This window comes from Artibeus jamaicensis, unplaced genomic scaffold (genome assembly GCF_021234435.1).
Source record: "Artibeus jamaicensis isolate MK-2021 breed Jamaican fruit bat unplaced genomic scaffold, CSHL_Jam_final scaffold_537, whole genome shotgun sequence".
Taxonomy (NCBI): Eukaryota; Metazoa; Chordata; class Mammalia; order Chiroptera; family Phyllostomidae; genus Artibeus; species Artibeus jamaicensis.
This window is the reverse complement of record NW_026522047.1, coordinates 38718185-38732910: the sequence shown is the minus strand read 5'-3', so window position 1 is coordinate 38732910 and position 14726 is coordinate 38718185. Positions and strand designations below refer to the sequence as shown.

General features: G+C 54.1%; 1 protein-coding gene across 9 annotated transcripts in view; it reads left to right on the top strand.

Moving 5' to 3' along the window:
* Positions 1–13494, top strand: part of PTK2B (protein tyrosine kinase 2 beta) — a 116219-nt gene extending 102725 nt beyond the window's left edge. For 8 of the 9 annotated variants that reach the window (XM_037139095.2, XM_053658262.1, XM_053658267.1 and 5 more), the window contains 10 exons: positions 273–381; positions 1620–1685; positions 2770–2895; positions 7286–7432; positions 7647–7682; positions 8091–8115; positions 9552–9598; positions 10267–10404; positions 10676–10756; positions 12411–13494. In XM_037139095.2, coding sequence (XP_036994990.2) covers positions 273–381; positions 1620–1685; positions 2770–2895; positions 7286–7432; positions 7647–7682; positions 8091–8115; positions 9552–9598; positions 10267–10404; positions 10676–10756; positions 12411–12626 — 991 coding nt within the window. In that variant the 3' untranslated portion in view covers positions 12627–13494. The remainder of the gene's footprint in view (positions 1–272; positions 382–1619; positions 1686–2769; positions 2896–7285; positions 7433–7646; positions 7683–8090; positions 8116–9551; positions 9599–10266; positions 10405–10675; positions 10757–12410) is intronic. The other variant, XM_053658268.1, reaches the window with a different exon arrangement.
* The last annotated feature ends 1232 nt before the right edge of the window (positions 13495–14726 follow it).

Below are 14726 nucleotides of genomic sequence, written 5' to 3'. Positions count from 1 at the left end.
GACGTGGGCTGGAGACTGTCTCTCCAAGGGGGGTTGCCCTCTGTGGATCTGTTTCTGGAATTCTCCCAGCCTTGGTGTGGAAGCGACCTTGGACCCGTGTCCCAGCCTGTCTCAGAGGGGTCTCCCGAGCACACTCTGCAGAGGAGATAAAAGCGGGCTCCGGCGGTCGTCCTCAGGCCTCTCCAGGCTGTGGTGGAGTGCAGAGAGGGGTCCCCAGGAGCATTTTTACCTTGTTTCTCTCTCCTTGTCCATCCTGACCCCTTCCTTGGCAGTGACATTTATCAGATGGAGAAGGACATCGCTATAGAGCAGGAGAGGAATTCTCGCTACCGACCCCCCAAAATCTTGGAGCCCACAGCCTTCCAGGAACCCCCACCCAAGGTAAGCCAAACCCCAGCCTCACTGGTCCCCTGAGTCACAGCAGGGCTGGGTCCCCATCTGGCCTACTGTTGGCCTGACTGCACGGTCCCACCCCCGTCACAGCACAGACAGGGTGTGCTCCTACAGTTCCCCCGCCCCTCCATGCTGCCCTCTGTCAGCACTGAGCTCAGTCCCTGCCCCCTTGGTGCCCTGGCCAGTGGAATCAGAGACAGCAGGACAGCACCTGCCCATGGGGCAGCTTGGGCAGGGGGTTACCCTGGAAACACTCTCCTTGAGAAGCTTGAGAACTTTCTTTCTGGTGTTTTCTAAGGACAAATTAGATCCCCACAAGGGCACATGAATGAGGAGTGTGTCTGGGCCCCTTAGGTCCAGCCTTCATGTCCACACCCTCCATGACATCTCTGGGCTCAGGAGCCAGTGCCCCATGGCCCTATAGTTGGGTAGGTGGGTTGTGAGTGACAGCGCCTGTATTAGTCAGCTCAGGCTGCCATAACCAAATGTCATAGACCAGCTGGCTTAAACAGCAGGCATTTATGGAGGCTGGGAAGTCCAAGATCAAGGTTCTGTCACAGCCAGTGTCTGGTGAGGACTCTGCCTGTCTTGCAGATGGCTGCCTTCTCGCTGTGTCCTCACAGGGCTGAGAGAGCCTGCTCTGGATTCTCAGTGCTATAAGGACGCAAATCCCACCATGGGGGCCTACCCTTACGTCTTGATCCAACCCTTACCTCCCAAGGCCCTTCCTTCAAAGCCGTCACACTATGGGGATCGGGTGGCAGGGCTTCACCATATAGCTTTGGTGGGGACACACCTGTTCGTCCATAACAAAGCCCTGTCTGGTGCAGGGCCTTTTCTCAGCATCCATCTAGCCCGGGTGCCTCCCCCTTCCCTGAGTCAGGCCCAGCTCAGTTTTCAATCCCCCGTGAAGCTTCCATAAGTGCCAGAGCCCCCGTGATCTCCTACCTGAGCACCTGCTTTTTGGCAGGTGCTCCCCCATCCAAAGAAGCTACATACCCAGAGCCCAGCAACCCCTCACCTAGCGATGGCCCCCAGCAGGACAGAGAGCCTGGCCTCAGTGTACCCACCCATCACTCAGCATGTAATAGGTGCTCAGGAAGTGAATGCAATGGAAACCGTGTCCCTCATTCTGAGCAAGCCTGACCTGTCTCAGACCTGATTCCCCTTTAGTGCTCGCACAGGGACAGATACCGGGCTGACTTCTCTCTGTGCTCCTTATTCAGCCCAGCCGGCCCAAGTACAGACCCCCTCCACAAACCAACCTTCTGGCTCCCAAGCTGCAATTCCAGGTAAGCATAACCAGGGGCTGGGGTAGTTCAGGGCCATTTCTCATCTTGGTCCTTATTGAAATTCCATTCTCATGCCTTGAGGAGCAGCAACCCAGTGCTCAGGTAATGGAGGGGGGCTACTTTGGTACCCAGAAAAGAATCTGAACTCAGAGTCCCCAGAGGTCAAAAGAAACCAAATGCGGTCCCACCTGGCTGTCCCCAGTGAAGGCACGCTTTATACACTCAGCCCATCTGTCCCTGGTGTCTGTCGCTGTGAGTGCCTGCCTACAGCTGCCTGTCTGTGCCAACAGCCCCCCTGAACAGAGCCTTCTGCAAAGGACTCCAAGGAAGCTGGGGACAGTTGATGTTCCCCAGAACATGGAGTTGCTTCCTGGGGTCCCCCACAGAGGTGGCCAGTGAAGAGAGAGAAGTGTTTCATCTGAGCTCTGTCCCACCTTCGTCATCACCAACTGTGGGGCCTTCCCGCCCAAGCCCAGGCCTCTGTCCCGTGTCTCTTTCATCTCGGTCAGAGGGAGCCCTGGCCCCCCTCTTTTGTTCTCTTACATCCCTCGGCTCAGAGTCCCTGTCCAGTGCCCAGCACCCAGCCAAGCCCAGCCAAGAACTAACATAAATCCTCTTCGTTTAAAAAAAAAAACTTGATGCAGAAGATAGAAGCAATGCCGCTAAAAACAAACATGCCTTTTGTGATGGTGAACACAGTGATCAAACATACACACGCATCTGTGTGTTAATTATATCTGGCTATGAAATAGAACTCTCTTCTGAAGAGTCCCGAGGGAGGGGACGTGCACTCCATCAGTCAGTTGCATGTGTGGGCCCGTCATTTGCAGGGCACAGAGGGCCACTGGCCCCGGTGGCAGTGCCCAGTCCTAGCCAAGAGCTGTCTCTGTTTGCTGCTCCGCCATGTCTTCCCAACAGGGCCAATGGAATGCTGATATTATATTCTTTATTGGCTTCTCGAGACCAAGTCCTGTTTCTCCTGTGGTGCTCACGTATTGTTTCTTTGTGCTAAGTTTGTAGCAGCTAATTGTCTACCTTCTCGCCTTGTCCCCGTGCGTGGTGCTTTGTTGCTTCTTCTGAATAGGTCCCCGAGGGTCTGTGTGCCAGCTCGCCTACGCTCACCAACCCTATGGAGTACCCATCTCCCGTAAACTCTCTGCACACCCCGCCTCTCCACCGGCACAATGTCTTCAAGCGCCACAGCATGCGGGTAAGAGGATTCTGCATGCTGGGTCCCAGCCCGGACTGAGGAGGCTGATGGAGGGGAGGTACCTGGGACACAACCCCACAACCTCAGGCTCAGGAGGTACCCTCCATGCTTTCATGTGCCAGTCAGGCCACCTAGGGGCTCGGTGACTCTCCCGTTTACAAACACATCAAAGGCTGGGGGCCAAGCCAGGCTTTGCTCCCAAGGACACCAGCTGGACCCAGACCTGCCTGGTCCACACTCTGGTGAAGTGGCGAGTGAGGCAAAATCTCCCCCTCTCCTGAGCTCTGGGTGTAGTGAGGAGTCTTGTGGGGAGAGGCAACTAAGCCTGTCCGTGCCGGAGAACAAAAGGCGCTGGAGGTTCTGTTCTGCTCTGCCCTTCCTGCCTGGTTGCTGTGGGTGTTCGGTCTCTCCCCAGTCAGAGGAAGGCTTCCTTGTGGCTTCTGTTCCTGCTGCTTTTGTAAAAGTTGCTGCTGTTTGGGAAGGAGCTGGGGGCCCTTTCCAGTCACCTCTTTGTCGTAACTGCCAATAGGATGCCCTGAGCATCTCATGGATTAGCATCTAGGTGTCATGGCTTATAAAATAAATAAATAAACAGCCCTGGCCAGGTGGCTCGGTTGGTCGTTGGTCGGAGCATTGTCCTGTAACCAAAAGGTTGTAGGTTCGATCTCTGGTCACAGCACAAACCAAGGTTGTGGGTTTGATCCCCAGTCAGGCACATGTGGGAGGCAACCAACTGATGTTCTCCCTCTCCCTCCCTCTGTCTCTAAAATCAGTGACTGAGTCTTTGAGTGATGATTAAAAAAATAATGAAATAAATAAAAACACCTTTGCTTGCCCACTTGTCACTTGTCAGCACCCATTTCTCCTTCAGTACAAATAGCCCCTGTGGTTGCCATGAATATTTAATATATTTTACTAAACCGAGCCTTTCTATGCAACAAAACAGACTAAAGCCCTTATTGTTTTAGCTCTAACTCCATACACATGCACGATATTTCATGTTCGGTGCGCATGCCTCTAAAATTTTTTTTGGAAAAACTACATGATTATTCCAATAGATTTAAAAAATGTGGGAAGGCACATTGGTCGATATATTCTGTGCCCTTGTTCTTAATTTAGTAAAAATTTAAAATTAGTAATATAACTCAGAATTCTAGGCATCGAGATCTATTGTGAAATAAAGTCCCTATTTATCATTTAAACAATTTCTATCTTAGCATATCCTTAATAATAACAAAGCTGCATTTTGAAGTCTGCACTATAATTTAGGCAGCGCTCCGTTCCTCCACCCTCCTGCCCTTGACTCTTTATTCGTAATTAATTGAGTTTTAGTGAGTTTCGCTTTACAACGTGACCTTTTAGAAGGAAGCTGTTTTGCATGTGTGGGGGGCGGCATTGCCTTTGTCTAATTTCTGCTTCCCATGAGGGCTTTGTTCAATTCCACAAGGACGGGCTGTGCCGCAGGGAAAAAAGACCTTTTGTGTCCGGGGTTTAGAAGTACTTTCTTCCGCAAGGAAAGTCTGCTGAAAAGAACATAATGAACATTTCTTAAAATAAACCAAAAAAGGTTAAAAATATAAACTCCATTTTATGGTGTACATCAGAAACATGGATAAAGCCTTTTCCAGGTAGAATGCAGAAAAGGTCTAGGCTCCCTGCAAAGCATTTAGTACAAATCGGGGGTGTTTTTTTCCATAAAAACACCCTTGTTACTGACTGACGGTATTGCCTGGCTCATCCAGGCATCTGTGGGATGCCACATCAGAGTCACAAGGCAGCACTCTCACAACCGAGGTTTAAAATAAAGGAAATGCAGTACCCTTTGCAGGGAGCTGTCCTAGGTGCTGACGGGAGACCCAGGCGATTCTGCCTTCAGTGCGCTTCCAGTTGGCCTGGAGAGACAGGCCAGGTGCACACCCACCTGTGATGCGAGCCAGACAGCTGTGAGTGGCACACACACTTCAGCAAAATGTGGCAAAAGTGCAGTGAGGGGAACAACTCTTTCCAGCTTTCTTTTCATCAGCTGGGCTGGGAAGGACGGGTACGATTTGGACAGAAAGGAACTGGGATGAGGGGGATGGAAGGGGCAGAGGCATCATGGGAGCCACGACTGAGTGATGGGAAACCATAGGAGCTGTTTGGCTGGAATGAGGAAGAATGCGTGTGAGGACAGACCTGAGGACGGGAAGGGAGGAGCAGGGACGAACTTCTGGAATGGGCACAGCTTGTGGAGTCACCTACACCACAAAGGCCTGACTCCTTTTAAGAGTGACCAACGGTGTGTTTATTGCCTGATAAGACTATCTGAGGTACTTTTCAGACAAGTAAGCCCAAAAGAGATTTAATTTAAAAAAATCTCACTTTCTCTTTGGATTTGGTTATGAAATTAGAAGATGTAGAAACAAATCTGTGAATGCATCTTAAAATACTTTGTGAAATGCCGATCAAGCCTGGGGCGTACTAGACGTTGACTGGTAGGAACCTTTTTTTAGCACTTACAAATTACATAGTGTTTACTCGACTCTGGTAACTCCTCCTACCAGTATTAACCTCTAGTCTTCCACAGTCCACACATTTCCTGATGCCTGGAGATTCCTGACTCTGCAAAGTGTTTGACTCTTGGCTCCTGTTGTTCAATATCTGTCGGTAGCCTGGGGCAGCCACACCATTGTGTTTGCAGGTGCTGACATATTAGTGGGGCTGTTTATAACCTTAAAATTCCCTCATGTTGGAGCATTGTCCTCTGTGAAATAAATATTATTTCTTTTTATGATTCTACAATTATAAAATACTCTATGTTCTGAAATCTATTTTCTTAAAATAAGGTCTAACTCAGTAACTCAACTGAGGCTGATTTTGCCCCATTTGGTGATTTTGCCCCATTTGGTGATTTTGCCTGGGGGCATGTCATTACAACTGGGTAGGTGCTGAGGCACCTGGAGGGCAGAGTTGCAGCCAAGCCTCCTGCAAGGTCAGGGCATCTTCCGCCAGCAGAGGATGATCTGGCCCCAAGTGTCCATGGTGTGACACCTAGTCTGGCTATTGCTCACATAGCCCCGTGAAAACAGGGACATTGCACTTTACACCATCGCTGCCTCCCCACACCTGTCCCTGTGCCTACCCACAGCAGTGGCTTAATGTATAGTTGTTGAGTAGAATAATGAACAAAGAATATTTTACCAAGAAATCTAACAAGTGGGAAGAAGGATTGTTAGAAATGAGAGCAGTAATTGAAACTTAATAAGCACTAGGAAAAAAACCCTCACTATTTAACTGTCTTGTTATATAGCCAAGTGTGTTTAGAGAGTTTAGTGGGGAAATAGCTGTAGAGGATTGGCAGAGACTATGGCTCACCAAAGTGGGTAGAGAATGATTTTTTGGCATTTTAGACAAGTTACTTGTATGTAAACTGGCCACTTCAAAGGAAATAATTGGAGGCACCTGCTGGCCTGGATGCTGTAGGGAGGTCTTGCCCCTGGCAAAGGCCACCCTTGGCTTTATGCAACCCCGAAACATGCCAGTAACACTCCAGGAGTGTTAGCGCAAGTCCAGGAGCCCAGGTGCAAAGGTGGGCAGCAGAAAAGAAAGCAAAACGGTTTGAAAGGACTGAGCAGATAACTATACAAATGAACCCTTGAGAAGCCTGAGGGGAAAGCAAGTAGTAAGAAAACACGAAACACCTTCTTTTGGGAAATAGCTGGTAAAGCCATGACTGTGTCCAAAGTCCTCCAAACGAGTTAAAACAAGGGTTGGATTCATAAAGCTGGGAACGGAAGCATGTATTGCATGTCTGTACATCTGTATTTCTTTAAATTTTGTTCTTCCCTTTATCTCCTAGCTCATGCATTTCTTTTGGTTAAACAACCCAAGCTACCACCTGATAAAGAGCTTGTTTTCATAAAAAGGGTGCCTGCTGTTGCTCCTTCTCTCAGGCCCTGCCCCACCGTGGGGCTGCAGGCAGCACCGTGGCCCTTCGAAGCTTCCAGACCTGCACAGTGGTGCTGGGCTGGAGGGCAGTGCCCAAGGCTTTTCTAGAGGGTTGGCTTTGTGCTTCTAAATTGATTAAATTACAGCAACCATGACAGATAACTAGCAGAGAAAATAACATTAGGGTAGTAATTCAGAAATTAAATCGTCTAACAGATCATGTGATCGTTTGAATACAATGCATGTTAAACTGTGTTCTGGGTTTGGCATTCCACTGCAACACATGCATGTGCATGGGGCTGACAGACCCAGTGATAACTGTCTGCATGTGTGACTGTGGATTTAAGAACAGCATCAGGAGGCCAAGTCTTGTGGCTGCCACAAGGCTCTTCAGACTGTCCCTCATCTGAGTCTGGGGACTAGGCTCACTGTGTCCTCCCCTCTCTCCCCGCTGTCCTCCCAGGAGGAGGACTTCATCCGACCCAGCAGCCGAGAAGAGGCCCAGCAGCTCTGGGAGGCTGAGAGGGCCAAGATGCAGCAGATCCTGGACAAGCAGCAGAAGCAGATGGTGGAAGATTACCAGTGGCTGAGGCAGGAGGAGAAATCCCTGGTGAGCAGTCGCTGAGCTTGGGTGGGATGGGACACTGTACTCGTCAGCCCTCTGAGGACACTCTGATAAACGTGCTTGCATGGGAGAGATGTCCGTGCCATCACATCACGTTGGTGTGTCCTGCTCTGTGCCCCCAGCTGACCACAGGGAATGTCATTCTTGGGGTTCCTAGTCTGGAATTCTAAGTCTTTTGCTTTGCTTTTTCTCCTCTCAGGACCCTATGGTTCACATGAATGACAAGTCCCCATTGGTAAGTCTCTGGAAGAGGCCTCTGCCTTAGACTGAAGGCTGGCACGTCCTCACAGACAGCAGGACCCCACTCCGGGCCCCGTGCCTGCCTTTCTCTTCCCTTCTGCCCCCTCACCTGGGCAACGAGTCTCCTCTCTCCCCTCTGACCTCCACGAGGCCCTGTTCCTGAACTCTCATTTGATCTCCACCCACGGCACTGCCTTCTTCTGCCACAGCCCCCTCTGCCTATCAGAAAAGAGGGATGTGCCTCCGACTCGCTTTTTGTCAGGAACCCCCCACAATCCATGCCCCCGTGCCTGTGATCTCTAACCCTCTAAATGCCGTGTTGAGGGGGCAGACAACAGGCCAGGGGGCACGTGGGTTGTCCCCAGAGCCACATCAGTGATGTGTCCTTTTTCCTCCCTTCCAGACCCCAGAGAAGGAGACCGGCTACAGTAAGTGTCCACGCCCTTCCTCTTGGTGGGAGTTTGCACTTCACCTCTTGCGCTGAGCCACTGTCCTTGCTCCCTGCCCGCTGTAGAGAGCTGTAGAGTGTACTTGCAGTTTTAAGAAACGTCTGCCTTGTTTTCACTCAGAGTGGGCAGAAGGGCTCCGTGTTGCAGTTGGTGTCTACCCTCCCACCCCATCTGCCACCCCACACTCCCAGTTTGGTGCCTTTTCTCATCTTTCTCTGTGTCCAGGGATCCTTAGTCCTCTCCCCAGTTTATCTCCTCCTTGCATTTATTTGGAGGAGGGGGTGACTCTCCCTTCCTACCCCCCACTCATTCTTTTGGAGGCTCCTAATGGAGGCAAATAGGGTGGCTCCTCCTGCCCCTCTCCACTGATGCTCATCTTCCCTGGGCCTGGGGGACAGAAGGGAGAAAGGGGGCGGCCGAGCCCTCAGGGTCTCTCCAAGGCCTCTCTGAAGTGAGGGGGAGGAGCCAGCAGTACACTGGGTGCATCTTCATCCTCCTGGAGGGGTGGGGGTGATGATGGTGAGGATGACCGTGGACGTTGTGACGATGACACAGTCACAGAGAACTTGACACAAGCCAAACACAGGCCCACGTCACTTACAGATGTGAACTGGCTTCTTGTCACGGCAGCTCTGTGAGATAAGATAATTTATTATGGCACCCACTTTACAAAGGTCATGAAAGCAAGGTATGGGAAGGGTAAGTGACTTACCCAAAGTCACGCAGCTGGTGATTGGCAGAGCTCAGCTTTGAGCCCGGGCAGCCTGGCTCCAGGGACCCTTCTGAGCAGCCCCTTCATCTAACTGATGAAAATTAAGGCCCAGGGAGCGTAAGGTGAGCTGCCCTGTCTGTGTCACAGGACCCTTTGGTGGACGCACTGAGAGTAGAACCAGGCCTTGTGACCTCTGCTCTGGGTGGGCTCTTCCCACAGCCCACGGGGCTGCATGCGCCTTTGCCTATCAAAGTGGGGTGTGAGGAGTGCGGTTCTGCTGCTGCTTCACTTGCTCGACTCCCCCAGTGCTCAGAGCGGACCCCCGGGGAACCAGGCTGGGGACTGGTGCCGCAGCCATCCGCTCGCTGCTGTCACAGAGAGAACTTCTTCCTGGGGACTTCCAAGGCCAGAGGGCGTGCTGTCCCTCAAGGCCGGACACACGGGCTTTCGGGAGCCAGCGCACCCTCTGCAGTCCCTCCAGCGCTGCTGTAACTGGCTTTTTCTTTCCCAGAAGTGGACAAGAGGACTGTCCCTGGCTATGGGAGGGCCAGGGAGGTTACTTTCTTTCTCTGCCATTAGGAGCTAGGGTTTCATTTCTTGTGTTTCCTGGTAGCAGAGAGGGGATCGGCTTGGTTATCAGCAGGCACAAAGGGAATGGCCAGGGCGCTGAGACCTGCCCCCCTCACTCTCCCTCCTTTTGCAGCAGAGTTCACGGGCCCCCCACAGAAGCCACCACGGCTGGGTGCACAGGTATGTGTTGGCTCTGCTGAAGCTGATAATGAATTTGAACCAGGACTCCCCAAGACCGAAGGCCGTGGTTTGTGAAGAGTTCACAGGCCTTCGGAAATAACCTAGTCCAGTACCCTTGTGATGTAGCTGAGGCCCAGAGAAGGGCAGCGCCTTGTCTAAAGCCACACAGCTAAACCACAAAAAAGCAAGGGGAAGGCCAGTCTCCTTTCTCCCCAACCTGAAGGAAAGCTCATTGGTCCTGCCCTAGAAGCAGGGGTTGGGGCCCCCTCCTCTCTCAGGTGTACCCCCTTCGATGTCAGCACACACCCTGTTCTTGCAGTAGCCTGGGATGGGCACCGGTTTTCCTCACTCTGGAACAGTGGTTCTCAGCTGCGGCTGCCCATTAGAATCGCCCGAGGCGCTTTTGAAAACCACTGGCCTCCATGCCAGGGTGATGGTTGAGCGGGTCTGGCGTGAAGCTGGCCACCAGTCTGCTTGAAGGCTCCCTGGCAGCTTCTAATGTGAGAACCGCTGCCCCAGAGGCAGGAGGGAGGGGTACACCCCAACACAGGGCACTGTTATCTTGGAGAAGATCTTTTCAAATCGGGCTGGGGGCTGAGTTGGCACCAGCGGTGCCTCCCAGGAAAGAATCGCAGTATACCCCTGACTCGAGACCCCCTCCCCACCAGTCCATCCAGCCCACGGCCAACCTGGATCGGACCGACGACATGGTGTACCTCAATGTCATGGAGCTTGTGCGGGCTGTGCTGGACCTCAAGAATGAGCTCTGTCAGCTGCCCCCTGAGGCCTACGTGGTGGTGGTGAAGGTGAGCCACCAGGGGCAGATCCAGGGCAGGGGAGGTGCAGGCCGGTGTCTCAGCCCTGCAAGCCCATGGGGTGGGGCTGAGCTTCCTGGTCTGCCCGACATGGCGGTTCTTCCTGGTCTTCCCCAGGAAGACCCCCATTATAGCAAGGTGGTCAGAGGACGTAGTTCCAGGTAGTCTTAGAAGGCAGATACCGACCAGGAGCGCTCCTCCCGAGGGAAGCATGGCTTTCTCAGAGAGCAGAAGGTGCAGTCACCCCCACTTTCTCTCCCAGAACGTGGGCCTGACCCTGCGGAAGCTCATCGGGAGCGTGGACAACATCCTGCCTTCTTTGCCGTCGTCCTCACGGACGGAGGTGAGTGTCCTGGTCTCAGACGGTACCACCAGCTCCCCTTCCGCTCCACCTGCCCAGCCGTGTTCCACACGGGGCTCACCGGGGCCACCTGGGCGGTCTCATTTCTGCCCGGCGAGCCTGCAGCAGGTGGCCCTGCACAGCCTGTCTGCGCAGGTGCCCCAAGGGGGCTGAGCTGGCACCTAGGGACCTGGCCAGCCTCCCAGGCTGGTCTCCTAGTGTCGGTCTCAGGTAGTTGCAGCGACGTCTTACTGTGTGCGGACATGCAAGGGAGGACACGCCTTCCCTTTCGGTCTGCCGGTGACCCCTCATCAAGTCTCCCTCCACGCTGAAGGCAAGCTGAGTGTGTTATGGACATAGCAGTTAAGGTGTCTCTTGTGGACCATTTAATCTCATTTTCTTTAAGTGAGAAACAAACAACCACTGACATAGGAGCCCCGTGCTCCGTGTTGTCATGGGAGCCCGTGCTGGGAAGGCCTGCTCCTCAGAGAGGGCCTCGTGCCAACCCCCAGCGCCTGTTGCTGTGTTGCCTTGCGTGGCCAAGGGGTCTCAGCAGATGTGGTTAAGTTGAGGATCTTGCTGTGGGAGAGGATACTGGGTTACCCACGGCGATCTGGTGCACTCACAAGAGTCCTTACAAGAGGGAGGCAGAAGCAGAGCTCTCGAAAGAGTCAGAGAGGGGGTGTGATGACAGATGATCTTGGCTTGGGCTGGAAGAATCCACAAGCCAAGGGAGGCAGCAGCCTTTCGAAGCGGGAAAAGGCAGGGGACAGACTGGCCCCTAGAGCCTGCAGGAGTCGCACAGGCCCGCCATCTCCCTGGCTTCAGCCCCGTCGAGCCCCCTCCAGACTTCCAACCTCCAGAACTGTAAGAGGATCAACGTGTCGTTTTAAGCCACTGCGTTTGTGGTACTTTGTCACTGCAGCAATAGGCAACTCGTACAGCGCCTCTGTGCATTTGTCGGCTCTCTGTCTGGGACCCCCATGGCCCCGGCCAGGCTGTGGTCTGATGTGGCATCTGCCCGTGGTCAGTGATGTGGCACGGGTGACCACCGAATCCCTGCCATCTGTGACTGCTCATGACAGGACAGTGCAGGGGTGGGGGTCCCCAGCATCCCTCTCTGTGGCCGCGGTGGCCCATAGAGGAGCCCCAGGCTGGGCTGTCGTGTCTGACGTGAGAGCGTCTTGCCCTGGGCATGACGGCTCAGCCATTCACTTCACCTGCTCAGCACTCTCAAATGCTGAGTACCTACCTGCTCAGAAGTGTGTGAAGCTCTGGACCTCGGGCAGTAAACAAAGTCCTACAGCTCAAACCATGGCCCTGGAGCTCCTGATTTCACGGCGGACAGCTAAGGAATGAATAAATGCACTTGACCCCTGACCATCCACTTGATGTGGGGCCAGCACAAGAGATGATATGTGATAAAGGGAGGGCCAGTGGGGATGGATCAGATTGGGCTGGCATGGGATGGGCTGGGGTCTGGGCCGGCTGCGGTGTCTGTCCTTGGTGGCTTGGCTGCAGCCCGTTCAGGGCCTTGGACTCAGCCCTGGCCTGGGTCCAACTTGCCCCCCAGAGAAATTCTGACTACCTCGGCCAACACCGAAGTGGACATTTGTGTGGCACGGGCTCCAACCTCTCCTGTGCACTCTTCCTCCAGATTGAAGGGACCCAAAAACTGCTCAACAAGGACCTGGCAGAGCTCATCAATAAGATGCGACTGGCCCAGCAAAATGCCGTGACCTCCCTGAGTGAGGAGTGCAAGCGGCAGATGCTCACAGCCTCCCACACCCTGGCCGTGGATGCCAAGAACCTGCTTGATGCCGTGGACCAGGCCAAGGTTCTAGCCAACCTGGCTCACCCGCCTGCAGAGTGACGGAGGGTGGGAGCCACCTGTCTGCGTCTTCCACCCCTGCCTGTCGTGTACCTTCCTTGTCCCCCGGCCCCTGCCTTGCCTTTGGTCATGTGGGTCTTCTCAGGGGGAAGGCCAAGGGGAGTTCTTCCCTTGCCACTTTGCACGACCCCCTCCCCCAACCCCGACCCCCAGACAGTGCTGTTCAGGCTCCAGCTGGACAGAGGGGACTCAGGGCTGTAGAATCTAGGGGGTGACAAGGAGGGCTCAGAGGGAGCAGAGCTGCTGCTGGCCGTTCCCTCCTCACACCTGCCTGGCCTGTTGGGGGTCACGCTGATGCCCCTAGTGGCCGAGATGGCTTTATGCATGGACATAGCAGGCCCTTGGGAAACCATGCTATTCCTTCTTGTTCTTCTGCCCACGGATGCAGAGGGGTCAGAGAGCAGCTTTCTTTCACAGGGTGGACAGTTGGTGAGACGAGGAATGGACCTGGCTTTCTTGTACAGTGTATATTGGAATTTATTTAATGTGAGTTTGGTCTGGACTGACAGCCATGTGCCCCTGGAGGGGGGACCCTGGGCCACGGTCCAGCAACACGTTACTGGGACACTGGGCACAGGACACGGTGTTGTCAACACGCCAAGTGTCGAGGCCAAAGTGTCGAGAAGGGGAGTCGAGGCCAAACGGGACTGAAGTCACAGTCCCCTTCCTTCCTTACTCCCACCTTTTCTTCCCCTACTTTGCTCCCTCCTTCTTTCTTCCTCCTTTCTTGCTCCTCTCCTTTTCTCTCTCCCTTTCTCATCAGTTCCCTCCCTCCTTCTCTCCTATGTTTGTGCAGAACACTCCCTTCTTTCTATTTGACTTGTGGATGAATTAAAATTGTACTATTTGCTTTGTGGTTTGATCGCTTCATTTGTTTGAACTGCTGTTGGGGGAAAACCTTGGCCTCTAGCCACAGCCCTGGAAGAAACCGACTATGCTCAGTTGGGCTCAGCCTGGGGGGCGGCCTGGTGACGCCCATGCGGTGGGGTCAGCTTTGAGCCTCAACCCCTTTGCTCTGCACCTGACCAAGGGGGCGTTTTCCAGTGGGGACCCAGGGCAGCCCCGAACATGGCCACAGGAGGGATTCAGGGGGATGGCACTCCCAGCTGGCATCCAAACAACCAGGGCTCTGGTGGTCCTGGGGATGCTGCAAGGGGTTGCGCAGCTAGATGAACAGCGGCTTTGATTTTATTTGATTTCTCTACAAACTTGCAAGATGGAAGGGAGATGGACTAACATTAGTATACCAGGAGATCCAGGCTGGGAGGTCTGGGAGGGAGGAGGGAAGCTGGGGACCATGTGCATAGAGATCGGGAGGGGCCAGAAACCAGAGTGGGCCACTGAGTCAGGGGTCTTGGGAGAGAACCGAGGAGCAGAGGCTGGGGCTGGGGGTTTGGAAGGAGAAGACCCCAAAGATCGAAGGGGAATTGGAAGTTTGCCCTGATCAGCTTCCTGTCTGGGGTCCCCACACTGACCCAAGAACCCGGTGTCCACATCTTTTAGCCGCTGGGGTCCCACCCTGGGGAAATGGGACTAGCTGGGGCGGGGGTGAGGCCTGATTCCCTGGCTGGAACTCCTCGAGGCTCCTGCCGCAACTGACAGCCACGGATGGCCGGACACAGACCGTGTGGGCAGCTCAGACACACCGCGGGGCCTTGGGAAGGACAGGCAGGGCAGGCTGGGAAGGGAAGCGGCCTGGGCCCGGCAGTGTCGCGGTCCAGAGCGAATCCCTCACTCCTGAGTGCCAACCACCACTTGCCCCGTTGGACGGGGTCGGGAGGGAGCAAGCGAGCTAGATCAGGAGTGGCTCAGGCTGACCTTGTGGTTTGTCCACAAGAGGTGAAGGGCAGAGGGGACGCCTGTAGCAGGGACGCTCGATGCTGCCAGGCCTCTAGGGGTAGGCTGGTGCTGAGCCAGTCTGTGGCAGGGGGGATGGGGTGCTAAGCCTCCCCCCTCTGCCTGAGGGTCTGCCCTGTAGTTCTGCCCCACCGGTAGCCTGCCTCCCCCTCCCTCCCCTCCCCGAGAGCCTTTCCCACTCTGCCGTTAGATTTGCGGTCTCAGACTCTGAATTTCTTTCTCCAC